The sequence below is a fragment of the Amphiura filiformis genome, chromosome 11 (assembly GCF_039555335.1).
Source record: "Amphiura filiformis chromosome 11, Afil_fr2py, whole genome shotgun sequence".
Classification (NCBI taxonomy): Eukaryota; Metazoa; Echinodermata; class Ophiuroidea; order Amphilepidida; family Amphiuridae; genus Amphiura; species Amphiura filiformis.
Genome location: NC_092638.1, coordinates 35,364,121 through 35,383,923, shown reverse-complemented (window position 1 = coordinate 35,383,923; position 19,803 = coordinate 35,364,121). Strand labels below are relative to the sequence as shown.

General features: G+C 35.7%; 2 protein-coding genes across 2 annotated transcripts in view; one reads left to right on the top strand and one right to left on the bottom strand.

The window, feature by feature from the left end:
* The window catches only part of LOC140163651 (craniofacial development protein 2-like), a 21,730-nt gene extending 20,925 nt beyond the window's left edge, over positions 1 to 805 (top strand). The window contains exon 2 of the mRNA XM_072186966.1: positions 3 to 805. Within this exon, the coding sequence (XP_072043067.1) occupies positions 3 to 805 (803 nt within the window). The remainder of the gene's footprint in view (positions 1 to 2) is intronic.
* A 12,598-nt stretch (positions 806 to 13,403) lies between these two features.
* LOC140164774 (protein kinase C-like) overlaps positions 13,404 to 19,803 on the bottom strand; it is a 379,558-nt gene continuing 373,158 nt past the window's right edge. Inside the window, 1 exon segment of the mRNA XM_072188144.1 lies at positions 13,404 to 14,450. Coding sequence (XP_072044245.1) covers positions 14,298 to 14,450 — 153 coding nt within the window. The 3' untranslated portion in view covers positions 13,404 to 14,297.

The following is a 19,803-nucleotide window of genomic DNA, read 5'->3' as shown; positions in this document are numbered from 1 at the left end:
AGATGAAGGAAAGCGGGAGTTCGGAGTTGGTTTCATCTTGGACAGGAATACAGCTAGATCCTTCCTGGGCTTCAACCCAATCAGCGACAGAATCATCTCTCTCAGACTGCATGGTCACCCTTTCAACATATCAATTGTCCAGGTTTATGCACCAACATCCACTGCATCTGATGAAGCGATGGAAAACTTTTATGGTCAGCTCCAAGATGTCCTGGATAAGATTCCAAGCAAAGATATGCTTATCATCTTGGGAGGCTGGAACGCAAAAGTTGGCAAGTCTGACATCAAATCAAGGTCAATTGGAAAGTTTGGATTGGGAGAAAGAAACGATCGTGGAGACAGTTTGGAAGAGTTTTGTCAGGCAAACGACCTGATTGTTGGAAACACCCTCTTTCAGCAGCACCCTCGCAGACTGTGGACTTGGAGGAGCCCAGGCGGAAATGTGAAAAATCAGATTGATTATATTTTGCTTAAAAGAAGATGGTGCTCTTCATTGTTCAGTGTAAGAACCAGACCAGGAGCAGACTGCGGCAGTGACCACCAGCTACTTGTCGCACGGATGAAGCTGAAACTCAAAGCAAAGAAACGAGTGACACCACCAGTGAGATTTGATGTGGACAAAATCCCAGAGCAATACACAGTTAGTGTGGGGAACCGATTTGAGGCGCTTCTTCGAACGGATGAGGAAGAACTCTCTCCAAACGAATTGTGGGAAGAAATGAAGGAAGCAGTGCTAAGTGCAGCAGAGGAAAACATCATAAAGAAGAAGAAAAAGAGCAGCCCTGGATATCTAAGAAGACAATAGAGCTTGCTGATAAGAGACAGGAAGCCAGAAAAAGAGGAGATATGTCAGAATGGAGGAAACAACACAGAGAAGTAACAAAAGCAGTCAGAGCTGATCAACGAGACTTTGTTGAGAGGAAATGTGAGGATATGGAAAAAGCAGGAAACGACTCCAAGAAGGTGTTTGCTTTGGTAAAGGAACTGACTCAAAAAACGTCAGCAAGATCTGATGTCATAAATGATAGAAATGGCACCACACTTACAGAGAGCGAAGACATCAAGACCCGATGGGCAGAATACTGCACTGAGCTTTATGAACAGAAAGCAGAGGAGGAACCCACCACCATTGATTCAGGTGAAATTGACCTGAACCACCACCCATACTGGCTGAAGTTCGTCAAGCAATTAAAAATGGGAAATCACCAGGCTGTGATGAGATTCCAGGTGAACTGTGGAAGGCATCTGGTGAGCAAGGTGTTATCATCATGTGGAAGCTATGTGACAAAATCTGGAGGGATGCGGAATGGCCTAAGGACTGGAAGAGAGCAGTATTTATCCCAATACCAAAGAAAGGAAATATCAAAGAGTGCTCAAACCATCGAACCATCAGCCTAATCAGTCACGCCAGCAAGATTCTTCTCAAGATTATCAACAACAGAATGAGACAGAGGCTCGAGGCCGAGATAGCAGACGAACAGGCCGGGTTTAGAGCAGGAAGAGGCACCAGGGATCAAATTGTCAATATGCGAAATATCATTGAAAAAAATGCAGAGGACATTCCATTCCACTCTACCTTTGTTTCATCGATTAGAGCAAGGCATTTGACTGTGTCAACCATCAAGACCTATGGAACATCATGCGGGATATGGGATTCCCCGGTCACGTGGTGAAGCTCATCAGTACGCTATACCAGGATCAGGAATCTTCAGTCAGGTCGAGTAAAGGTGACTCAGAGTGGTTCCAAATTGGCAGAGGTGTCAGAAAAGGGTGCATTTTGTCTCCTCAGCTTTTCAACATCTATGCTGAGAGCATCATGAGAGATGTTCTGGAAGACTTTCGAGGAGGTGTTACCATAGGTGGTCAGTGGATCACAAATCTCAGATATGCAAACGACACAACCCTGGTTTGCAGTAGCAAAGAGGAATTGATGGATCTATTAAAAGCAATAAAATCGGCAAGTGAACAGAGGGACTCATCTTGAACACAAAGAAGACGAAAGTCATAATTGTAGACGCAGGACGAAATGACACAGATGCAAACTTTTCCTTAGAGGGTGATTTCATTGAAGAGGTGGAAAGTTTTGAATTTCTGGGTTCCAGCATTAACGCCAAAAGTGACTGCACCCAGGAGATAAAACGAAGATTGGCAATAGCTCTAGGTGTTGTCTCAAACCTGACCAAACTGTGGAGAAGTAAACTTCCTTCATCCCTCAAGGTTCGTTTGCTAAAATCAACTGCATTTGCTGTGGCATCATATGGATCTGAATCCTGGACGATGAAACTATCTGACAGGAAGAGGCTGGATTCTTTTGAGCTGTGGTGCTATCGGCGAATCCTGAGGATTCCATGGACTGCGAGGAAAACAAATGAGTGGGTTCTCCAAGAGCTTGGAGTTCAGAAGACCTTGCGAGCCGATATCATTTCTAGAAAGTTATCATATTTTGGCCACATCACCAGACATCACTGTCTTCAGAAAACAATTGTCCAAGGAATGGTTGAGGGAAAATGCAAGAGGCAGACCTGCAGCGAGCTGGCTTGACGACATCAAAATTATCACAGGCCTGAGCATCACTGAGGCTACTGCCGCTGACCGCATTCGATGGCATACTCTCATAAGAACCACACCTGCATACGTGTATGCAATGTGACCTTAGAGAGAGTTTGAAAGTGTTTAAAAACACTTTTCAATAAAAACACATTCTTGCCTTCACTTTCACCAAGTTTAAAAACTAAATATGTTTAGAGTATTGATGGATAATGTTTAGCCATTGAACATTGGTGTTTAGAAATTTGATACGTAATGTTTAGTTTCTAAACATGAATACAAAGTGAAGGCAAGAATGTGTTCAGTGGCTTGGAGTGTATTCTAAGACATAATGTTGCTATCATGTGCATATAATATTGCTATATCAGTAGTAGATAGCTTATTTGTATGCACCATAATTATATTGATATCAGGAGGAGTACATAGCTTGTATTTGCGCTGTCATTAAATGTGGTTCTGTCACCCTTGAATGTTCCCCCTTTTTAATAAAAATTCCTTTAAAAAAGGAATGAGGCGCCCAATGGGAGCTTTGATGTGATGTGCAGAAATGAAACCGTTTTCGTAATAGTAAACAAAGAATGATTATGAAACACAAGGTATATCTATTGCAGTGGGAGAGGTGTAAAATGGTTCGGGGAGGGTCTTTGAAAAATTTTATGCAGGGATGTGCATGTCACACAGACTTTAGGATGCTGAGTTTCTCTATACTCACTTTTTCTGTTTGGTCTGCACTGAAAAACCCACCCACTGAAATCCCTGAAAAGGTGCCCCAAAACCATGGTACATCCCTGTATACCTTCAACCAGGAAGAATCCCGAGAAAATAGTACTGCATGGGATGGCGCAGAATTATTCTATTCAGAATAATTCTGAATAATCTTTGCAGCTATACTCAACACTTCAACATAATCATATTGTGTCCGCCCATCAACAATAACTTCGGATTGACACAGTATTCCCTTATTATCATACAAGACTCACCACAAAATGACAACACATAACAGAATTCAGTGTTTTCCCAGCTTTTTATTAATTATATTCTTTAATAAGTATAATACATATATTCATTACCATCTGTAATTATATAGTGGAAACTACAATGTCATAAACATTGAAAGCCGAATAATGTGTTTTTGGATAGAAAAAACCTATCTATAGAGAAGAAAAAATATCCCTTGCTATGTCAACAAAAGGGAAATTCCCTTAAAGCAGGTGGAATTCCCTGTTACAGTGGATAACAATGATGGACCTGTATGACACATGCACACACAAATGACAACACCAGATAGTTCTATATATACTATATGATAATATCAAAGTCTTCATTTTTCATACTTTTTCACGATGTTCAACTAATCCGTTAAGACAATATTATCAGATTTGCTCAAGAGGGCACCCTAATTCTGTTTTCCAAATTTTTTTATTTAAACAATCGTAAAATATACTTTAATGAACTAAAATACCCTGCGAAAAACAAAGGCCTAAACATGTTTCATTTGTGATAAAATCACAGGTTTTTATTAAAATCTGAGATTTAATTTGCCAATCAGATTTGCCGATACATATATTCATGATCTAGGCGCTTGAATAAAATAGCAATTTTGTCTTATTTTTTCCGTGGCAAAAAATGAAAAAGTAACATATCTGAGAATAAAAATTAAAATTTTATGAAAAGGAAAAAAATGCACTTTTTGTTCACAAATCTTACAATATTGTTTTAACCAGTCTGAAAGGCTCCTTCTTAATACAAGTAGATTATTATTGACAGCATGATTTTGTAGAAATCACCAAAATAACTATATACAGTTTACTACTGACAATTCTGCCAGGTACTAAAAAGACATTTTTATTCTATTCTTTTTTCAGCCAATCAATGTGCATGTTACATTGAGAGTTCATAAAAACTTGCTTCCAATTGGCTACAGTGTGATTTTCAAATGTGTGGTGCAAGAAGCTCATAAGTGATATAGCATAAGTATGTGCTTATAAAACTGTTGCATAATTGAGCTATCAACATCAATGATTGTTGACCCAGATTCATGTGTACCAGACCTGGATCAACACTAAGGTTCACTCTGCTTTGACAGCCATTGCATTACAAAGTCCTAAGTACACTAGGCAGTCTAATCTGCTCTAGATCTACTCTTGGCACACTATGGATATGTATTATGTACACTGCAGTGCAGCCTTTTAAATTTGAATTGGTTTGGATCCAAAGAACATATCTGAATCAACCACATTGTGGGGGTAGTTTGACAAACTAATTGGTACCAACAAAGTCGAAACAGACTTTCAGAACAAAAATTGCAGTAACATTAACCTTGAATTGAGCATGGCCCGTCCAAACTGCAAAGTACAACTTAAAGCATAGTTGGTAAAGAAATACAAGCTATCGTAATTACAACTTGTTACAAAAAATGTGAAAATTAATGATAAATGTGGCACTTTAACAGATGTCTTAATATCCCTTGTAAGACTGGGATGCACCAACAGGTCTTGGCACTTTTATTTTACTTTGTTGTACATTTCATTACTAAGTTTTATCAAATCACTTTTTCGCCCTCCACCATTGGCAAATCGTTAGTGTAAACATAGCAAAAAAATTAACACAATTGGTCCCAGAAAAGAAAATGAGCACAAGAACAACACACGAAAATCCTCATACAAGAAGGCTATCATTACTGTTTTTAAGTGTTAAAACACTTGAACCCCATGAGTCCTACTTGTTGATTGGTTACATGTACAATTTATTCAAGCCAATCAGCAGCATGGTAGAATGAAGAAGACTGAGCTTAAAGATTGTGTATTGTGATTGGTCACTCAGAATGTAACTAACCAATCAGAAATGCTGTACGACAAGCAGTAGGTCTCAGGGGTTAACTCAGTATGACAGACATCTGGAATGTAATATCACAATGATGAATACTATGCAACACATAAACACCAGGTAAAACCTAGAGGGCACTCAAGTGCCAAAAAGATGTTATTGGCTATTCAAATTGAAATCCATCACCCCCTAAGGAAGACATGATCTTAATCTTCCACTCATGGGGGGAGGGGCATGTGATGATTTCAAATGGGGGCTACCTGAATGGGTAACTTCTACTTTAGACCAAGTGGCCCACTGGGGAAGCGACCTAACAAACCTTGAAATCTACACCCCTTGTATGTGTGGAGATTAGGTTAGGCTAATGTCTTCCATACACCCTAAGGAAGACATGATAGGAACTGAACTGAACTGAACTGAGGTGTGGGAGATGGATTTCATCTGTGATAGCATTCAAATACATGTATTTAACTGCATTTTCAGCCAAATTTAAGTAACAACATATTTACAGTGACATAGGTCTATAGCTGCTCTCTGAATAGAACGCATGGGTGCATTTACCAACACGAAAATGCTCCTTCATACATGCATTCATGCAAGTGGCAGCTAATGACCATACATTTTCTGCCACTGAGCTACTAACAAAGCAAGTATTATACAACAGAAATCATTACAGTTACAGAAAGCATTGCCAGTAAAGTAATAACTAGATGTAGTGATTGTATATCAAAAGTGTGTTGAACTCAATTCACCAAATGGTGCTCTTTTAAAAAGAGGCTTTATGAAAATGTGCAAAATCAGATTTCTAATTTTGCACTCCTGTCACATTTTTTATATATATGCCCCAAATATTTGTTAAACTCCTTTCTGAATATAAATATTTTGTTGCTATATAGTAATGTCCCATAAACTTCCTTTCATGTTATATCAAGGCTCTTGAAATCTCTGAAATTATTCTTTGTGTGTATTTTTTCTTAATGAGATACGCATCTTGAAATTTTACACTAATCCTCACACACACATACACATAGAAAGTGACATTGAGTGAAAGTAGTTTAAATTGAAGTTCCTACAAAATGCAGGTATTTCATACACATAAATGCAAGTATGCAGTTTTCATATTTTTGGAAATTAAAATGTAATCTCTACAAACTTTACATAAATACCTTGCTATGGTAATTTAATTGTGAAGATTTTATAGAGTGTGCAAGTCTGTCCTGAATGCAAAGTAAACAAAAAGTTCTACATAAATAAAACTGCTTTTACAAGTATACTGATTGAAATGGCTGAAAATAAGGAACATTACAGTTGCTTATCCTAGCTTACCATCGTTGGGCAGGAAAAACCTCCTAGGCGTTTGTGGCTCCTAAACATGTTTAAAACAAAACTGCCAACCGGTTACATATGAGGTTTTGCTTTAAACCTGTTCAGGGGCCAATGACACATAGGAGGTTTTTCCTGCCCAACAATGTTACAGTTTGTGATGGATGATGGGCTGATTCCAGTTAAAATACATACACCCTCTGTGGAAGACATGACCTTAATCTCTCTCACACAGGGAGTGTAAATTTCAAATGAGGCTACCAGAATGGGTGACTCCATTTGAAATCCACACTACGTGGAAGATCAAGGTCATGTCTTCCACAGGGTGTATGGATTTCAACTGGAATAGCCCAGATAACTTACTACAACTTTCTGAATACAAATTTTATATTTAATGATGGAGCAAGTAGTAGAAATGAGTGCACAACATTTAATGCTATATACCATGTAAAGAGTGTGATTCATGTGCATAGGGCTTTAGCTATAAATCAGCTACCTGTTTTGAAATTACTTGGCTCCATTTGCTGTGATCCTAACACATTGTGGAATCTCTATAGATATATAGACCTGAAAACATTGGGCTATTACAGTCGAAATCCAAAAACCACCCATAGGAGACATGACTTTAATCTCCCATACAGGGGTTGTATGTTTCAAATGGAATCATCCATTCTGGTAATCCCATTTAAAATTCACACTCCCTGTGTAGAAGATTAAGACAAGTTTTCCATAGTGTGTATAGATTTCAATTGGAACAGCCTAAGTCACACTCTAAGTATGTGCTCAAATTTGCTGTATTAAGTCATACATTTTTGTGCCAAATGATATAATCAATTCCTGAAACGGAAATGAACTAAAAAAAAAAAAAAGGGAATATGCCTGTACAATTGTGGCAAGTAGATTTGTTATTTTGTACAGCTGAAGTTATACACATCTTTATTATATGTACAATACATTATAGCATTACATTTTGGCATTCTGTATGCGTTGAGTACAGATTCATGAAGGCTACACATCATCTAAATCATATGATAGAACTATATATCCATTAATGGATAAATCATCATACATCTGCAATATCAGTATTTCTATCCCAAGTAAAAAAGAAGACCACACCGATAAAAAGTAAGCCAAAACTGAAAGCCACAAATACACACTTCTGGTTTTTTTCTTCATTCTTGTTTTTTTAATTACAAAAGGAACAATAAACCAATACTCATGATGGAAAATTTCAACCAAAAAAACAAGTATTTCCTTATTTGCTATATCCAACATGTACACATCAACAATAAAGTGAAAAAATATGATACAAATGTCCAAGTTTGATCTGTCTTATGGTGCTCTTGTGCATTAAATACATGATGAAAGTGAACATTTAACATTTAGAATATCACTAATAATCACAAAAGTAGATTTATTTTAGCTGTTGCATTAACTATCAATTTTATTATTTTCAGTTTTCATTGTGATGCTCTCTCAAATGACCCAGGTCAAAGTTCACAAATCTGCATTTTAATTATAAATACATGAAATGTGAAATATATCCCAGCATGCACTTTGGTATCACTAGCATTTTCCAGAGGCCAATTGCATGACTTCATACAAATCTATGCAGATATTTGAACTTTGTCCTTATGAATGAGATTATATATAACCCATACTCCGGTCCCATACCTATTCCTTTTATATATAAAAAAAGGATTTATTGTTTTGGATTTGTCTAGAGAAGAGAGGCAATTTCAACTATATTTATTTTAAAAAAAATAGACACAGAATCAAGTAACATGAAAATATGATACAAATTTCAGCCTAGCTTTCAAGTACTTTACAAGAAATGTGCATTACTATCACCCTCATAATGTGCATACATACCCACATGTTTAGGTTACATTAGTTGTCATCTCCCATGGTGTATGATGGATAATTAACTCGTGGCATATTTTACATAATCCAGCTGCAATAATTGAAATAAAGCTGTGTAGCTTTATTCAAATTGTCATCATTTTATATTTCACCTGTGAAATCTAGATTAATTTACGGATCAAGGCAACAGATTATTTTTTTAAATGACATAAAAATGTCATATCTGATTAAAGGTTTTATAAGTTAGCTTATTTTATTTACCTAGTGAGCAATGATAAGTCAATGCAGTCCATATGTAATGAGTGACCTTGCTATAGAGTTGAACTTTCCAACCTATAAAATAGTTGAGGTCATGAACTTTGGCATAGTACCGGTAATTCCGCTATAAGATATGAACATCGCTTAAAAAAGCACTTCATATATTTGATTTATACAAAACAATGTGACCATTATGCCACAAGCAGTCAAAAGTGTATTATATCATCATAACATATGACACAAATTTTTAAACACATTTTTTTTAATTACAGCAAATATATTCAGTAAAAATTGCCCCGTCACAATATATTACACTGCTACTATGCCACTATGTACAAAGCTACATCCAATCTACATCACTATGTGATACATCGATGCATTCGGTTTCATTTTGTTAACAAAATTAACTTCATGATTACTATAAGTCATACCTTATAACAAGTATAAAACTTTTTATATCCATATATTTAAATGATCAATAATCAATATCAGAGAAAAAAATATTAAGAACACTTAAACAGATTTCCTTATGAAAAGATGATGCATGCTCCACTTTTTGTTTAAAGGCCCATTCAGTGATTTGCTCATCCGGATGATCATAAAAATCATAATAATTAAGATTTTGGTACCTTTGTCATTGTCATAGATGTGCTAGCATAGCCTGCTAGTGGTTAAGCGAAAGCGTGTATTGAAGATATAATTAAAGGCATTTACATGAATCTGTAATTTATATACTGACAGTATATAAATTAGCTACATGTATTTGAATGGGGCTTCTGCTATTTTGTTTTTTTGCCAAATTTCTCATTTCAATAATACCAAATGACAATTTGAATGGCTTATCCTTCACTTTTAAGCAATTTATAAACGATTTAATTTTTTACACTTGACTTGCCCTGGGATCACTGAATGGGACTTTAAGCTTACATAAAATTCAATAACTAAAACTGTAAATGCTTTTACTGTTTTGCAAATCATAAATATTCAAGATTTTTGATAAACATACCAGATTGGAATGTGAATATGCTAAAGAGAATAAACAGTGCACTTATATATATATACAATTATAGTTTCCACCAATAAGAGAACAATAACGGTCTTTTACACTTTTGTATCTTTACAAGAAGGTGGGAATGGGTTTTTTATGAAGTATTTTATTACATAAATACCAAAAAATTAATATTTAAATAAAATAATAATATTGTTCACACTACCTATCTCTTGAATATGTAAGATCTAAAACTGATGTATTTCAATTTATAATGGGGTGAAAATTGCTTTGGATATTTTCTCATCGTACCAAATAGAAGAAATGTCAACAAATAAGCGATGTAAATAAATATATTATCATATGTTAATTTATGTTCCAATAAAACCTACTTTGACAGCCGTTTTCATATTAAGATCTCTCTGCCTATATGATCTACCATTTTGAATACTTTGAACACTTGGTGGTTGTGTGGGTCTTGAAAAACTTATACTGTTATAAACCTGTTTAATTTTGAGCATAATCAGATGGCTATACCCAACAAACAGTAAATGTTTTCAAAATCATTCACAAAAAGTTAAATATTAGGGTATATAAAGGATACAAACTGTTTTAATAACATTCAAAAACATATGTGAAAACTTTCTGTGAAACATTCTAACATAATGTCATTTTCAGTGTTGACAGAATATTTTGCAAAAATGTTTGGCAAAATTATTTCCAAATAACACATTGACAACATTCTAACAATGCAGTTGCAGTGTTTTTGCCTATAAAATATTTTAAAATGTTACCACAACCTTTAAATAATCCAACAATTAGTGTTATTAAAATGTTTTAACCAAAGCAACAGAAAATCTGTTAAAACGGTTTTAAAACATAATTACCGTGTTCGTCCGAGTATAGTCCCACGTTCGAGTATAGTCCCACCCCATTTTTGAAAAATTCCAGAAATTGTAAAAAAAAAAAAAAAAAAAAAAAAAAAAACATTTTTTTTTTAAAACATGAATGCTAGAAAAATTTTAAATTTTTGACCTAAAAAAAAAATAATAAAAAAAAAAAAAAAAAAAAAAAAATTCAAGATATTTTGTATTTTTAATATGAAAATTGATACTTTGTTTTCATGTCATACTCTATTAATGATATCAAAATGCATTCAAATTCAATGCATTTTGAAATCATTAATAAGTATATTTATGAATAAAATTTTTTCATAACAAAAAATATCTTGAATTTTTTTTAAATTTTTTTTTTTTGACAGCCGTTTTCATATTAAGATCTCTCTGCCTATATGATCTACCATTTTTTTTGTGGAAATTGAGTATAATCCCACCCCCAATTATGAAAAATATTCACCTAAAAAACGGGTGGGACTATACTCGGACCAATACGGTATGTTTGCTGGGTATGTACACCGTAAACCTGTGTGCCATAGGGAATTCAACAACTCCACAAAATGATTGTGGAACATCATTTGAATTTTTACAAAGAAAAGTGCTTGCTAAAAAAAAAGGAACACATTCAGTGTTTATAGTATGACCAACACTATGTCCGGCTAAAGCAAATAACAAAAGCATTCAATGTTTATAGTATGTCCGATACTACTTCAGACCCCTTACAGATTACACAAAGGCACTTTTGAAAATAAAACTTTTAATGATATATATTGGCAATTCAAAAAGAACAAAAACAATACTCCCAGCTCTAATCTTGTGCTATATTTGTCCACACACAATTGTCAATGCGTTGTTCTTAATTACTTAACCTGGCAAATATTTTTATGGCATAATTTCGTAATATAGAATAGTAAATTATAAAATATAATAATAATTATATTTTAAAATTTACAAGCAAATAATAAGCGTATATTTTTTTCATAATTATATTTTTTTTATATTTTCAGTTTAATTTTTAATATCATGATCAATCATGATATACTACTATCAAACCCCAAATAAACTATCTGTTCTTATACTTGCAAATTTCTAGATAATATCAGTGCTAACAAATTGCTCATGTACTGTGGGCTCAGATTAGCTTAGGCAGAAGTGTAAACAAAGGGGGGGGGGGTACGGTTCCACTTTTGTCATTCAGTCGGGAAAAGTGCACCCAGCTGGGGGGAATGTCTGGGGAAATTAACATGGCCCCAGTTAGTCAGTTGGTGGAAATGCACCTAGACTGTGGGAAAACCACATAGTTGGGAAAAAAATGTATGGGACTTGACTAGATTTGAATGGAATGACACAATACCCCCAGCAGAGGTCTGAAAGGCATTGAAGGATAAAGGAGTACGTGTCTCCACCATGGTTCACCTCAAGTACAAATTGCATGCTAACCTGAGCACATACACATGCTTACAACATGGTTTATCAGTACACTTGCAGGGGGCAACCGCATAAAAGCACCGATGTTACCACCAAACTCATGGTGAACTGAAGTTATATATTTGTCAGTATTTTTTTAACACAAGTTCGTTTTCATTCAAATTTAACAAATTTATGACCTTGTGTACATGTAAGACTTAAAACAAATCCAATAAAAAATAACTATCTATAACATACAGTATAGGCTATGTACCACTGTGAATATACGATCCATCACTGAATGAAAATATAACAAAGAGAAAATTAAACAACCAAAAAAAACCCAATATTGACATAATAAGTGTGCTACGTTGCATCACACTCGGCAGTATACCACTTATAATTATTAGAAAATAACCCACAATACCAGTTTGTGGTGTAACTCTGGAAATCAAGTTGATACTACATTAAAAATCTGAAAGCTAAAATTTTCACTTATTTTCTCAATATTTTGTAAAAAAAAGCTATATTTACAATTAGCAAGGATTAGGACAAAATGTTTCCTCCAGTAAGGGCATGTACTTGGTGTTATTTTAGGTTAATGCAATTGCTTCCAATATCACGTATTAGTATTCCTTTATACCATTGAATAAAAAAAAAACCAGGAAAAACCCTATACTAGTAGTATCAAAGAGGTAAGACCTAATGAGTCTACACTTAGGTTAGTCCCTTGCGCAAGGCTGCTGTTCCATTAACATCCACACTATCCCCGTGGAAGATTTAGCATAAGTCTTCCACAGTGGTAGTATAAGTTTTGAATAGAATACACAATTGGGTATCTTCCATTTAAAATACTCACTCCAGTTGTGGAAGATATTGGTAAAACCATAATACCGGGGGAGTATGGGTTTCAAAATGATCAACCCTGACCAATTGAAAAACATACTCCCTCTACGGAAGATATTTCCAAAATCTTCCACAGGGTAGTGTGGATTTCAAACAGGAAAGCATCATAGCTCGTAATTTGACCTCAAGTTGTGGAGTATAAGTTTTGTACCCAACACACTCAAAGGTCACTCTATGCATGTAGAGGCCTATGGGGATTAAAGAACTGTGAACTGATGGATGAGCATATTTCACATAGTAAGACTCTGTAAGCCTCATCTCTTTATAGTATCTATACACCTCTGCCAACCTGAGATTTAACACTTGCTATACCATTTTTCACCCTGATGTGTCAGGGATGTCAGTGAGCATTTGAATCGATAGCATTACGCTCACAGGCGCTAGCGTAAACACGCTGCACGCTTAAAGGCGCCATATAGATGTGTGTGCTTGAAATAGCTGCCTCAACACTTTGACGTCACTGCCCCATAAGGGTGACAAATGGTATAGCTAGCTTCACAAACAAGCAAAATAGCTGCCTTTTTTTCTTAAGCCTCCACTACCACTTCCACGAAAATAGGTTCTACTCTCACAGCAGCAATACCAGCATTGTTTATAGGGATAAATTACACAGAAGCATTACATAGTACATTCACTTCCATAAACAGCTCTTTTCTGAGCCACCATAACAGGATCGTCCGTTTCTTTTTATCGTCACATTCAATTTATAAGTAACTACAGTTTACCACTTGTTTTAAAGATGTTTAACTCAATTTAAATAAATAGACCTCCCTTTTGCAGCATCAGCAGGGGTAACCTGTTTTATTGATTGTTTATATAGTGCACATGATAAAAAAGAAATACCAGCTCTTTTCAGAGCCACTAGTGGATATCGTCCCTTGTATTGCTATATTGCTACTGCTTCTAAGTTTGTGTTTTACTCAGATTAGAGAGACTTTAGGGGAAATAGTTTGAAGTGCTTGGTAAGTACATAGCCTCTGCTTTGTAAAACATGTATTCACTAAACAATTGTTACACATACCACAAAATAAGTCTTCTATTTATCAGATGTACATACATTTTAAGATACATATAGTTCCATTTTGAAAGTATCATTAACCTTTAACCCTTTCCTTTTACAAAACCGCATGCTTAAGTAACAGATAATAAACTGGATTTTCAAAACATGATAATGTTACAGTGCGTTTGGTGTATCCAGTTGAGTCACAATCTCATGTATCACTAATGCCCTTTGACCTTACCCATACTGCTTTGCCAGTTGCTTATTGATACCATAGTTACCGTTACACGTTAGTTATGTACTCTGGATTGATGTAAGTAAAGCCATCAAATTCTGTTTGGTCAAGATTCATTATGAAGAGTTTATCTGTAGGTGTGAGGTTCGGCGCCTCTCGCGTGAATTCTGCATCAAAGTTACTTGTGTCTCGAGCATTTTTCTGTAAATAGGGACGGAGTTCAAAGGTCACATTGCAAAGGTGCAGAAAAATTAAAAACAAAAGGTACGAGGGTAGAGTGATGCATAAATGAAAGGTGCAAAAAAGAGGTGAAAGAAGTGGAAAATGGGTGAATAAACAGAAGAACAAATTGGTGTTAGTATATACTGATAGCTAGAGATAAAAAGCAAGTGATTGCACAGAAAAATCAGGTGCATGCTTCAAGCATTATATTTGTTCATGTTCTGATAAATTGATGTAAAGTACTTCATGATATGCTATGTTAAACGTGACACTGTTTGTACAGCTTACATTGGGGCTCTCTATACATAAGCAATCCGTCTGACCTCGATCGATCCACGTAACTGGACCAACCTAGATTAATCTGGATCATGCCGTTCTAATATTGGTTACTGAAAGTAGTCCTAAACAATGTAGGCCTATGTGAATTCCTGATCAATATGAATATGGATGGCTCTGTTCAATTGGAAAGCAATGCAGATCAATTTTGATACAATCAAGACCAAACTGGGTGTAATTTAGCTCTATCTTGATGCAGTCCTCGTGTATCTGGATGTAGTTCAGAACAATTTGGGATGAAAAAGCAATGTGGATCATTGCATTCCAGACAAATTTGGACAAAGCCCTAATCAGTAATGCAATCCAGACCAGTGTTTTAGCTAGCCACCCGTCTGGCCAGCAAAATTAATGCCTTTGACAGATACTACATTATAATAATTGTAGGTATTGACAAAGGCTGTTGACCTTTTTAGTAGACCAGCTTTGCAAAACAAGGCCATAGCAAGACATTTGAACTCTTTGAATCCCCAATGGGCTGTAGAGGTCTGGTAAATGTTTTAAAGGTCAAATTAGGACAGGTATTTTTACTCAAATGAGGGGCAAACCTCAGTTTCTAGCTAGCTAAGACCCTGATCCAGACCAACCTAAATGCAGTTCAGATCAAGATTTAAGTATTCCAGTTCAATTTGGATGCAGTAGACTAAACCGGGTGCCATTCATGTCAATATGGATGCAATCCAGACCAGATGTGGGTGCAATTCAGATCAATCTGTAAGCAGTCTGGATTCAGTCCATACCAAACAAGATCAGTCTAGATAAATATAGATGCAGCCCACATCTAACTGGATTCAGTCCACATCAAATAAGATGCAGCCCTTACAAATCTAGATCCAATCCAGAATCAAAAAATCATAAGAATCTGGATCTGTGTGCAGTCCAGACTTGTGTGTCTAGCCAGATGATGAAGACAATATTGTACAATGTAATTTAATTTCAATCTAATTAACAACTAAATATTTACATTAGACAGCTCTGCAATTATTTATAGTCCCTGACAATCCAACAAACACCAGTTTTCGTCATCGATTGTGACTGTGTTGTTTCCATTAATCACCAGTTTGTTCACACTGGTAGGGGTGTTGGGGTGTGTGTGCATATGCATCTATGTGTTTATAAGCTTATTTATGTACATGAAATGTTTATATGCTGAGCTTGTATTAAGTGTGTAGACACTAAAGATTAAGTATAATTATCGTAACATATTAGTTAACTCAACCTACATAATAATAATCTACAAACTATAAGATCATAATTTTACATGCCATGCCGGTAACAACTACACTATTCCAATTACGGCCGCCGGCACAGGTACACTTGTGGTACTGTGCAATACGAGAGGAGTACCAGTGAAGTACCACTGATGTTGAGTCCTGCGCAGCAGCAGCACCAGCACCAGCAGTGGTACTATGTGGGGACTCTCTGGTGGGTCCTGTGCAGTAGCGGCATTGGCGCTATGTAGGTACTCTGTGTGTACCAGTCGGGCACCTTGCAAATAAGTCAGCGTAATTCAATCAACAGGGAAACAGATAGATCGCAAGATGATATGGTCTAAATTGAATAACTTTTAAGAAAAGAATTTCAACCTTCAAGTAACAATAGTTGTCATGGCCTGTACAATAATAATTTTTGGTTTTACTTCTTAACTTCTTTGTCTTTTACAAACACCAAGCCAGCATTGGAATGATCACGCTGAAATAACACACAATTGCAATTATTGCCCAAATCAATCGTGAATGATTTATTAGAATTTAGACTAATATAAGATGGTCAGAAGGGGTTAAACCAAACATCTATTATATTATACACTGATTTCACTAATGACTTTGCCAAAGGGGCTCACATATTCTTGAGATTCTATCCTGAAACTAAACCTAATTTGGGAGAATAATTCTCACATTATATATATCTAGATATATAAATATATCTCTTTTGGAAAATTCTCACATTGTGAAATTTCTATCTTTGTATTTATGAATATGTAAAATGTGTGTGATAATGCTAATATTCAAAAGAATTAATGCAAATGTGAAATATATAATCGCTAATAATATATAAAAACTCGTACTTGCGACATTAACATTACAATTTCTGCCTGCAAATAAATGGCTGTTAGCATAAAAAAGTGAAATGAGAAGAATGTTGACATCGCATACTGCAAGAGATTTGAGAGAAAAGAGGAGAAAAGAGAGTGATGTGCTTCGGCAATAGAACCAAATTTGTTTCATCTTTTGATCGACCGTCGATGCAAAATCGATCCATATTATCTACGAAATAAATAAATTTTGATATTTATACAGCACCTTTCACATGTTCCAAAACGCTGTTGTTAGAATATGTCAGCTGCCACAAAATGCCAAGGCATGCTCATACCTTTGGGCGACACTTAATGGACAGTATTCATAACAGCTCCCCATTTCACCCCTGGGTAGGGAGAGGCAAGTAAGGTAAAGCGCCTTGCCTAAGTGCACAACACGATGGCACCGCCGAGGATCAAACTTGCAATCCATCAATTGCGAGGCAAAGCCCCTTGTAATATCAATTAATTGAATGTTGATAATTGTGGTCACATTTAATATTTGTATGAAATATATTGACCAATAATTTTATCATTAAATTTTGATTAATTAATCATTGATAGCATGTATCAAAGCCACATCAACGGTCAGTCCCAAGATTGAACAAATTTGGCTACAGTGCCTCGGTGAAAATTAGTTTGAATGAAAGTAAAATGCATAAAGCGGTTAGTGAAAAACAAAAACTAGACATTATCATATAAAGATGTACAGAGAATATAAATTAGCTATAGAGTATAATAAATGTTAAGCAGTCCAAATCTAAATAATTGATAGCTTAAAAAAAAATACAGATATGGAAAAAATAAGAAACTGTTAATACAACTATCTTGTTTTAACTAGTTTTTGGGTATTATTAAATCTATGTTTCAGGTTTGGGGTCCTTATATGGGTAGAGTGAGGATTATCATCAACAAGCAGCTTGAAAACAAAAAGCATGCATTAGTCAGCCACTTTTGATTTATTTTTATGCAAAAACAGTGCTGTGAAAGAAGGTTGCATTTTCATGCAATGTGACAGATTATGCATGCGATGCATGGATGATACAGACAGACAGACAAACATTTAGTGGACTTCAGGGTCACAGAATTCGACTAATGCAATATTACCCAAGACTCTTGAATGTAATTAAGGAAATGCAGATTTTCGCAAACATGTATAGTAGTCTTTCCTCACTAACAGAAACAATTATTTATCTTTTTGTACACAAAATCCCAATATACATTACTATGCCTTCAACATCAAAACTTGCACATTTCAGGGCATCAGGCATGAGAATGGCTTTTTTGAAAACTGCCTGAAAAAGCGTGTGAATTCAGCCTTAAAAGGCCAAAAACAGGCTGAAAAAAAAAGTAATTTGGACAATAAAACTGCCCGAATTCAAGCAAAAGCCTGACAATTCTCATGCCTGTAGTATACAATACAAACCAATAAATCAACACATTATAAAGTGAGGTTCTCAACTTCTTTTTTTAATTCTTACAAATTGAAACAATCGGTTACCTGATGAGGGTCATAAATGAAATGGGTACAACTATAATTAAGCATTAGCCATATCAATTGAGGATGAAACCACTTCTTGAAGTGGGGTATAGTCAGGCTTTTAAAATTCATGTTACAATAAGTATCATGTCCAGAAAATGAGAACCACACCTCACTGAGACTCTTACAATTAGACTTTTGAGTAACATGTTACAATGGTGTTCCAAAGAGGTGGAGGCACTGGCTACGGGGTGGGGTGGAGCTGGCCGGTGCTTACTATTAACTGTACATCCTAAAACAGGGTTTTTTAGAATGTGACCCAATTTCTGAAAGTTGGGCCCAGTCATGACCCAGCATCAAAATTGAGTTGCGGCCTGCGGCCTCATAGTGAAGTCACAAACATGCAAATTTAGTCATGAAAATCTTATTTGCATATTTGTTACTTCAGTATGAGGACCTTACCTAAAATTGGATTGTATGTCTAGCTCACCTTAATCACACAGGTAGTCTGGTGATAAGGTTTGAGCTCATGGGTGATGACCCCACTAGATGGGATCCCCTGGCCTAAATGAGGAAACCTCCTCATCACAAGATGCTTTATTTGTGATAATCACACAATACCCATGGAGCATGTTTGATTGGGGTGGTAGCTGCACAAAGCCTTCTCAAGACAGTAATGTCACAATTAACCAGGAGTCTATGCTGGAGACAGCACTTGTTTTCACCAGGTATCGGGTGGGGTTTGCAGAGTATCAAATGAGTGATTGTAACGGGGAGCCAACAAAATGGATTCCATTCACCGATTCATGCAGTGTCTACTCGGATGCAATGAATCAGGATGCCTTAACCACTCCATGCATCACCCCACCCCAGCCTTCCTTTGCCCAAATCCAGTCCTGAGAACACCACTGTGATACAACAGTTAAGCTAATACACATTACATAACTAGCGATACATGTACATACATATGTTACGTAGGCAGCCCATAGCCAAGATTGATTTAGAGGGGGTGCAGGGAGCTAAATGGCTGTGGACTTTCTTGCTAATTTTTTTAAAGGGATAATATTTTTTTTAATGATTTTTACAGAAAAAAAGTGGACCTTTTTCAAGTTGGCATTTATTTGGTTGGGGGGGGGGGGGAGCTGGCTACGGATCTGAAGGTAGGCATTAAGAATACTAAGAACTAGGAACAAGATAGACCTACTGAAATGTATCAGAAATAATTTGTTCAAGATATTTTGGTCACATACATATAGTAAGTCCATAAAAGGTGTTTTCTTGTGTGTGCTAACAATTCAAGAAAAGTTATTTTAATGCATTTGTAACAATCATTTTTTTAAATTATTAACAGCATTGGCCACTATCCTAACTGGGTAGACTGACTCCACATAACAAAGTTAAAAAATACACCTATACCAAAATTTACTTTGTTTAAATCACCT